This window comes from Myotis lucifugus, unplaced genomic scaffold, assembly GCF_000147115.1.
Source record: "Myotis lucifugus unplaced genomic scaffold, Myoluc2.0 scaffold_17, whole genome shotgun sequence".
In the NCBI taxonomy this organism is placed as follows: Eukaryota; Metazoa; Chordata; class Mammalia; order Chiroptera; family Vespertilionidae; genus Myotis; species Myotis lucifugus.
This window is the reverse complement of record NW_005871065.1, coordinates 82,356-91,977: the sequence shown is the minus strand read 5'-3', so window position 1 is coordinate 91,977 and position 9,622 is coordinate 82,356. Positions and strand designations below refer to the sequence as shown.

Genomic DNA, 9,622 nt, shown 5'->3' with positions numbered 1-9,622 from the left:
AAAAAAAATTTAATATTTTTTCGGCGGATGGATCTGGTAAAAAAAAGTTTAAGCGCCGGGCTTCCGTTTGGTCCTTATAGAGGGGCCCGGCCCCCCAGGGGGCAGATGCTCAATGCATGAGGAGGGCCCACGGCCATGAAACCATGGAATAACCGGGGGATTTTCGGGGGGAAAGGGGGGGGGGGGAAGGAGATAACCCAAACCTGGTATATCCATCCTGAGGGCCCAGTTTTTTTTCCACTGGGGGGGTCCCTTGCCCGGGCCAGAAATTGGGGCCAATGGGGGGGGGGGGGGGGGTTGGCCAGTCGGGGGGGGGGGGACCACGGGAGGTTGGCTGTGGGAATGTACTGACCACCAGGGGCAGCTCCTGCATTGAGCGTCTGCCCCCTGGTGGTCAGTGCTCATTATAGCAACTGGTCTTTCAGTCGCTTAGGCCAGTGGTTCTCAACCAACCGTCTGGCCCTTTAAATACAGTTCCTCATGTTGTGACCCAACCATAAAATTATTTTCGTTGCTACTTCATAACTGTAATGTTACTACTGTTATGAATCGTAATGTAAATATCTGATATGCAGGATGGTCTTAGGCGACCCCTGTGAAAGGGTCATTCGACTGCCAAAGGGGTCGTGACCCACAGGTTGAGAACCACTGGCTTAGGCATATATATTAACAACAGTATAACTAAGTTATTCAATAAGAAAATATTACAAGTGTGAATAAGCAACTCTTCTGGCCAGGCATTGAGAAGATAAGATAGCAGGGAGCACATCCTCAGAACTTAAAATCCAGAAAAAGAAACAGATATTAAATAAAGATAAAGTTATAAACTATGGTAGATGTTTTGAAAAAAAATACAGAGTAATTAGGATGACATGGACATGATTTATATAATGCAAAATCTGTGAAGTAATTTGAAATAAAATTTCAGTAAACCCTTATATCTGTAAATGGCTTATCTTTAAGTCTTATTTTCACTGTATACTAATTATGACAAATTACTACATTCACTAATTTATGCTTGCCTATCTCTGCCTCTAATTTAAAGTTATTTGATATTCAGTCCCCCCCCCCCTTTTTTTTTAATAGCAGGGAAAGGGAAGGATTTGTCTCTGGCCTCCTTTTTTCTCCAGCTGACAAATTTCAAATGCTGAATAGAATAGTCTTGAGTTTATTGTCTATTAAAGTTATTTCCATTTATGATTTGGAACATTTCTCTGTTGATAAGTTTCTTCACTAAATGGTTGTAGGCACATATGATAGTCATCTCTATATTAAAATGCATATTAAAAATGTTTTTATCCCTTTATATACAACTCTGTAGATTTGTAGGCTAAGTTATGAATCTGTTTACCATAAAATATGCAACATATGTCAAAAAAGATTACTGTGGTGGGATTTAATTTAGTATAGCTGAATAGCTTATTAGATATGGTGTGTGTCCGAAATTTAAAAGCTGTTCTAGAATAATTCTTGGACCCGTTTTCAATTGTAGATAAAAACAAAGTATGGAAGCAATAATTTGAAAATGTGTGATAAACATATTGGAGCTTACATTAATATAATTTCCTATAGGAGGTTAGTTTTGACTTTTCACAAAATATTTGCCAACTGCTTTTGTATTTCCTTAAGTTATGAGGTTATTTCTACTTTGCTTATTTTATTAACATATGTGGGTCAAAGACTATGTACTTAAAACTAAGTTTTTAGACTCAGTTAATGTCCTTTTTACTTTTTCATTAGTATGTTGGCAGATAAGCTGAACATGACTCCAGAAGAAGCAGAAAGGTGGATTGTCAATTTGATTAGAAATGCAAGACTGGATGCCAAGATTGATTCCAAATTAGTGAGTATTAAGCTAACTGTCCTATATAACTAGATAGCAGTTGCTGGTTACTTTATACTTTTTCCTGAATATTCATTAGGAAACTTTATTCTATTAAGAATTTGTTGTGTTTTAATGTATGATAATAGTTCTTTGAAGGAAACAGCAACCTCCTATTTTTTTAATTGGGTAAATATTGTCATCTCTCTAGTACATAAAAATGTGCAGCAGTCATTTAATGTTGTCGGGTCATGCTTATGATGTACCTGGGAAATGGTCATTAACATTACAGGATCAATTTTCCTCTGTCTTATTTTAGGGCCATGTGGTTATGGGTAACAATGCAGTCTCACCCTATCAGCAAGTGATTGAAAAGACCAAAAGCCTTTCATTTAGAAGCCAGATGTTGGCCATGAATATTGAGAAGAAACTTAATCAGAATAGTAGGTCAGAGGTAAGAACCACACATTTTCTGTTTGTATGGGATTTAGCAATAATGTAACATAATTGTTAAATGGACTTACTTTGAGAACATTGTAATATCAGTTGTATCTGATTTTGCATTTCTTTTTATTGGGGGTATGAACATTTTGTTTAAATTACTAAATGAAAAAGAATTTTTCTTAGATGTATTACATGCATTTGTTAGGGAAAGTAAAAAAAATTAGAGTTTCCTTTTACTCTTACTGTGTGACTTCATGAACTCATTTCCTCAGGGTTTTCAACACATAATTTTGATAGTGGAAGGTGACAAGTTATGTGTATAGCCCTCTTTTAAGTGCTTGAAATTTATTTTGTTTTTTTTAATCTAAAGGAACGCTTCTGTAAAATGTGATTTTATATCTGTTAGTGTTAATCTTTTAAAATTTGATTTTATCAGATTTAACTTTGTCAGAAAATATATTCCCCTTTTTGATAGAGATCCTACATATTAGACATTAAAACAACTTGCATGGCTTTGTAATTTTGGAATTCTAGACCACTTTTAACTCTCTAGCCATTGTGTTTATGTGTAAATGGGGAATGGGAAGTTTTAAGGAAGCAGCATTGGAACATTCAAGGACCTCATTTGGTTGAAGTTTTAGCAACAGGTTTGTGTCCTTAGCAGTCCTTAAAAGAGAAGGATGAATTAGGAAATTATTGTCAATGCCTATTCCAACCAAGTGTAGAATAACTGAGCCTGAAAAATATCTTTTATATAACGGATTTTTTGTATGATTTGGGATCAATTTGTATTGATTTTTAGTATAATATTGTTGATATTGTCATTGTTATACTTCATAATTAATTGGTCAAAAATATCAGATGGTATTTTGATATGTTTATTTTGTTCTAAGTGGAACATCTGACATTTAACAGTTGCAGAGGTTGTTAAAATCTTAGAGAATGGTTTGGCAGGAATAGTGCTAAAAGGAAATGGTAGTGTCACTTTTTCTAAGTTTTTTCAAAAATTACTTTTTTTTACCCTCTCTTTTTTTATATTTTAGGCTCCTAACTGGGCAACTCAAGACTCTGGCTTCTATTGAAGAACTGTAAAGAAAAAAAAACAAGAAAACTATAAAGTGAAGATAATAAGTCCATTATATAAAGAGTGACATACATTGCAGAAACAACATATTGAGTATAAATTTTGGAGAATTTGAATAAAATTGGCTGTGTTTCATTATCTTGTGAACTTCCTTGTGTATACAAGTATATGTGTTTTTTTTAATGTTTTATTTTGAAATAATTGTAGATTCACAGGAAGTTGCAAAAACATTACAAAGAGAGCCCCTGTAACCTAAACCTAGTTTCCCCCAGTATTTTCCATTTATGTTACTACTAGAGGCCTGGTCACAAAAATTTGTGCACTCGGGGGGAGGGGGTCCCTCAGCCTGGCCTGTGCCCTCTCGCAGTCTGGGACCCCTCAGGGGATGACCACCTGCTGGCTTAGGCCCGCAGGTGGTAGCTGCAGTCGGACATCCTTAACTCTGCTGAGGAGGCGGGAGAGGCTCCCACCACCACCACTGTACTGGCAGCCGTCAACCTGGCTTGTGGCTGAGCAGAGCTCCCCCTGTGGGAGTGCACTGACCACCAGGGAGCAGCTCCTGCATTGAGCATCTGCCCCCTGGTAGTCAGTGTGTGTCATAGTGACCAGTCATTCCCAGTTGTTCTGTTGTTAGGGTCAATTTGCATATTACCCTTTTATTATATAGGAGTGCCTGGTCAGCCTGGGTGAAGGGCTGATGGCTGTTTGCAGGCTGGCCACAGCCCCTTCAGTGTGGGGGTCCCCACTGGGGTGCCTGGCCATCCTGGGTGAGGGGCTGAGGGCCGTTTGCAGGCTGGCCATAGCCCCTTCAGGGTGGGGGGTTCTGCTGGGGTGCCTGGACAGTCTGGGTGAGGGGCTGAGGGCCGTTTTCAGGCTGGCTAAGCCCCCCAGCGGGTACCCTCACCCCATGAGGGTGTGACCAGCCTGGGTGAGGGGCTGATGGCTGTTTGCAGGCTGGCCACAACCCCCAGCCACCAAAGCTCCCAGTGGAGGCTGGCTGAAAGCAGGTATCTGGGATTTATTTAGCTTCTATAATTGAAACTTTGTTGCCATGAGCGGAGGCCATAACCGGCTCAGGGCAGGCGGGAAGCTTGGCTTCCTCCATTGCCCGGGCAACCAAGCCTCCTGCTTGCTCCAGCTCTGTGGCTGCCATTCACCATCTTGGTTGGGTTAATTTGCATATAGTCGCTCTGATTGGCTGGTGGGCATGGCTTAGGGTGTAGCAAAGGTATGGTCAATTAGCATCTTTGTCTTTTATTAGTGCAGATAGTATATCATCAACCAGGATACTGACATTTGTACAATGTGTGTGCATAGCTCAAACTATCATTTTGAAGATTTCTTTCATGCTACCTCTTTGTAGTCACATGTACCCCCCACCATTCCCACACATGCTAATCCCTGGCAACCACTAATTTGTTATCCATCTCTATAATTTTGTCATTAAAAAATATTACAGAAATGGAACTATACAATGTCACCTTTGAGATTAGCTTTCTCTACTCATCATAATGCCCTTGAAATCTATCCAAGCTGTCAGACACATCAGTAGTTGTTCCTTTGTATTACTAAGTTGTATTCCCTGGTATTAATGTACCACATTGTATAACCATGTGCCTGTTGAAACATAAAGCTGCTGTTTCTTAATTTCTTAAAGTGGCTCCTTAGTCATTCACAAAGCAGCTACAGAGACTAAATAGTATAAGTTGAACTTTTTTTTTAATCCTCACCCGAGGATATGTCCCTATTAATTTTAGAAAGAGAGAGAAACATCAATGTGAGAGAAAAGCATCAATCAGCTGCCCCCTGTATGCGCCCCAACTGGGGATCAAACATGCACCTTAGATATGTGCCCTGGCTGGGAATTGAACCTGTAACCTTTTGGTGTATGGGATGACCCTCCAGAATAGCCACCTGTCCAGGGCATAAGCTGAATTTTGTAAATGCCTCCTTGAATATTTTAAACAATGCACATGGTTTATTGCACACCCAAGGTATTTAACATGTCCTGATTGAGTCTCCTTTACACATAACTGGTTGATTTTTTTCTTTGGTTGTTGAATTAAAAACCAGTCCCATAACAGAAAATTCTGTTTCTGCTTTCAAGGCATGGTATGGAGATAAGATATATGGATATTATTTTATTTGACATCTGATTAGACCATCCTCGACATTCAGTTAAGTTTAGAGAATACAGGTCTGATTTTGCCCAGGTGCTATAGTTTCAGACCTCTGGTTTGCAGTGTAGTTCTCAACTGTAGCCCAAAGCTAAAGCTAATGAGAGGATTACTGGTCAAGGCAAGCCAAATGGTACTTTTTTATTCATCTCTGACCAGTATTGTGAAAACACCCAGTTTAGAGGATCATTTGTAGTACAAAATGGTCAAGGTTCAGAGAGAAAGTACTCAAAAGTGGCATATGAGTAACTACTTGGAAACAGATCCCTACCTCGTGTAGGATCTAATTCCATGGATCAAAAGTATAGATATATTAGAAATATATATATATCTATAAAAGTATAGGTATATAAGAGCTATAGTTACGTAAAACTATATAAAATTGCATATATTACTCAGGATATGTAGAAATGGGATGAATGTTAAAATGCCTGTTTCCCTCTTTATCAGTGACACAAGGGTAAAAAGTTCTTAGAGACATCATTAATCCTCACTTTTTATCTTAATGTAGCTCAACCAAGCTACATTAATAGCAAAGATTTCTATGTGATAACGGTAGTTAAAAGCAAGTCCAACAGTTAGTTAATGTGCCTTAGTGGAGTAGTAAAACCCCAGGGAAGAATGATAGGAAACTAATATTTTTTACTGTGTGTTAAGCATTTTCACATCTGTATCTCTAAACAACCCTAAGGAATCAAGCATTTGAGTACCTGGAAAACAAATTTTGGTGCTAATATTTGTATACTACTGATGAGAAAGCATACTCAGATGGTTACTTAACACATTGCGTACCGCATAGAAATCTCTAAGACATATGCCAGGGACCACACGTTTTTGGGCAAACTGCACGTTATTTAAATCATCATAATGCACTTTAGGTGTTGTTTTTCAATAATTATAACATTTTTATTTACATAAACAAAGTTCCTAGTACTTTTTTAATGTATGGTACTGCGTAAAACGTTTTCCTCTGAAGAGGGACCAAACAAAATTTACATAAGTATCTAGATTCACTCCTTTTTCCATGGGCGTGAAAAACGAGAACACTCGTGAGCGGTCCTTAACAGATGGCAGGCGAAACACAAGAAAACTCCTGAGCGGTACGAAATGTGTTAAGGTCATATCTAGTTAATGTTTAAGCAAGGAATTGGAAACGCCTTTTCAGTTATACCACACTGCCCCTCACATTATTATAGCCTTATGAATCCTTTGAGACTAAATTTACAGTAGGTGAAGGGATATATGTTTACTAAGTTGTAAATGAGGATCTTGATCCACAAAACTAAATCATGCTATTATATTTTTTTTTCTATCAGTATCATTGGATACTAGTTGCTCCACACACACAAAAAAATAAACACCAAAGCATCGAAACATACAAAACTATGATGACTATCTGGATGTTTTTCTATTTATGCTCTGCTCCTTTAAGGTTATCCTATATAATAAAACCCTAATATGCAAATTGACCAAATGGTGGAACAACCAGTAGCTATGACACGTATTGACCACCAGAGGGCAGGCACTCGATGCAGGAGCTGGCCCCTGGTGGTTAGTGCGCTCCCACAGGGGGAGCGCCACTCAGCCAGAAGCTAGGTGAGCGCAGTGGTGGGCCTAAGCCGGCAGTCAGATATACCCCAAGGGGTCCCAGACTGCAAGAGAGTGCAGGCCGGGCTGAGGGAACTCCCCTTCCCCTCCCCCCCAGTGCGTGAATGTCGTGCACTGGGCCTCTAGTCCATTATATGCATAATTAATGTTTGCTTTTTCTACCACTTTGTTCTTTTTACATACTGCTGGACTTTGAAAGATAATGCAGTATGAATTCCTAGTATCAATCAGAAAAAAAACTATATAAACTAATGGCCAGCCCTAGCTGGGTGGCTCAATTGATTGGGGCTTCCTCATGTATACCAAAAGGTTACAGGTTCAAATCCCAGTCAGGCATATACTTGGGTTGCAGGTTCTATCCCCGGTCCAGCTCATATGGAAGGCAACCAATTGATATTTCTCACATCAGTATTTCTCTCCCTTTCTGAAATCAATAGGGTCATATTTTTGGGTGAGAATTACAAAAACAAAAAAAAGAAGAATGGCCATTTTTACACGTTGCCAACGTTTGTTCATCATTAATATGCATTTTTTAAGTTTGATAACAGGTAAACTGTCCCAGTAAGCTGTAGAGAGCATAGATTATGTACTGATTAATTTTCTTTTGTGTGTTTCTTTCCCATTAAATAGTGAGACACTCCTAAGTGACAGCAGCTTTTTACAGGCTCTGGGACACATCCAAAAAGAAGAGTTCATGAACATTACATTAAAGAGTTGTCTCTTTTTAAAAAGATTTTATGCATTCACAAGCATTTGTGTTTATGCTTTTAAAAATGGGAGATATACAAAAGAATATATATATATATATATATATATATATATTTGAAAAAAAAATAAAACCAATACCCATTTACCCAGTGCCTCCTACCTGCTACTCAGCTTAAGAAATATAATGGTCCTAGTACTTCAGTAGAGCTTGTGGGCCTCTCACTAATCTTATTTTCCTCTTTACCCCTGTAAGTAACCACTACCATGATTTTTGCGTTAGTTCTTTCACTTGTATTTGTGGTTTTATTCTATATATGTATTCCTAACAATGTTTAGTTTTGCATGTTTTTGACATGTATTTAGTTGAAATCGTACTTGATATCCTGTCTTGCTTTTCTAGACACTGAGATTCATCCATGTTGACTTATTCATGTTGGTGTATTTGGCTTTAGTTAATTCTTTTTCACTTCTTCATAGTATTAACATTGTCCGATTTATACCATAATTAATTAATTGAAGTGTTTATGAATACAGTGTTTTTATCGTCTTGCTTGTCTGGAGTTTTAGGAACCAGTCTGGTGGTCATGTTTCTGTTAACTAGAGAGATAAATTTATTTTCTTTTATTATGATTACTAACATATGGGTTTATTTCTATCATCATTATGAGTTTTCTATTTTTCCAATTTGGATTTTTACCCCTTATGGTTCCATTTTTCTCTCCGACTAGTTAGGCATCTAAACATTATATTTTTATTATAGAGGTCACCCTACAAATTTCAACATGTACATTTTGAAGTCTTAAAATTAGTATCTCTGCCCCCCAATAATGTGAGGAAGGCTTTTACTGCTATCATCTTCCTAGACAGTTATTTTTGTCCATAATCTGTCCTTTATAGTGCAACCTTAACATTTTGACATTTTGTATAATTTTTTCTTGTTTATTCCTTTTGTAATTAGACTTTTTTTCCTCAGGTTGCTTCTAGGATTTCCTTTTCATTGGTGTTCTGCAGTGTCACTACAATATATATCTAAGTGAATTTTCAAAAAATTAATACTGCTTGGAATTCACTGGACCTCCTATGTCTGAAAATAGCTTTTGTCTCACAACAGTTCTAGAAAATTATTTCTTTGGATATTTCTTCTTCTTGGTTCTCAGGTTTCTGAGTTTCTATTCCAGAAAAACCTTACTCCCTGTCATATTTTTGTTATCTCTGATATCTGTGCTGCATTTCATTTGGAGTAATTTCTTGATATCTGTCTTCTAGTTCATTAAAAATCTTTTCTATTGTGTCTAATTTGCTGTTAAATGTCCATTGAATTTCTTATTTTAATAATGTTTTTCATCTTGTTAGTCTCTTATGCTATTACTAGAGGCTCAGTGTACGAAATTTGTGCACGGTTAGGGGCCTTCTGGCTGCTGGCTGGGGCCTTCCTTCGTTCCGTGCTGCCCCCTAGTCGTCAGCGCATGTCATAGCAAGCGATCGGTCTCGGTCGAACTCCCACAGGGACAATTTGCATATTAGGAATATATATATGTTAAATTTTCAGTGTGCACTTGTATTCTTTAAACTTATTTTATATTTTGTGTTTTGAATCTATCTATTCTGCATCATTCTTGCCCAGATTATTATCCATCACTTAATGTGTACAATAGCTTTTGAATTATTCTCATTTTAACTATTCTTGACCCCTTATTCTCACCTATTTTCCATATTACAGAGTTAATCTTTTCAAGTTTAAATTTTACCATTTTTTCTCCCCTGTTTAAAATCCTTAAA

The 9,622-nt window shown here is 37.6% G+C and overlaps 1 protein-coding gene across 1 annotated transcript in view; it reads left to right on the top strand.

Annotated features, from left to right (window-relative positions):
- The window catches only part of EIF3E (eukaryotic translation initiation factor 3 subunit E), a 42,525-nt gene extending 39,037 nt beyond the window's left edge, over positions 1-3,488 (top strand). The window contains exons 11-13 of the mRNA XM_006085206.3: positions 1,741-1,843; positions 2,142-2,276; positions 3,310-3,488. Coding sequence (XP_006085268.1) covers positions 1,741-1,843; positions 2,142-2,276; positions 3,310-3,348 — 277 coding nt within the window. The 3' untranslated portion in view covers positions 3,349-3,488. The remainder of the gene's footprint in view (positions 1-1,740; positions 1,844-2,141; positions 2,277-3,309) is intronic.
- The last annotated feature ends 6,134 nt before the right edge of the window (positions 3,489-9,622 follow it).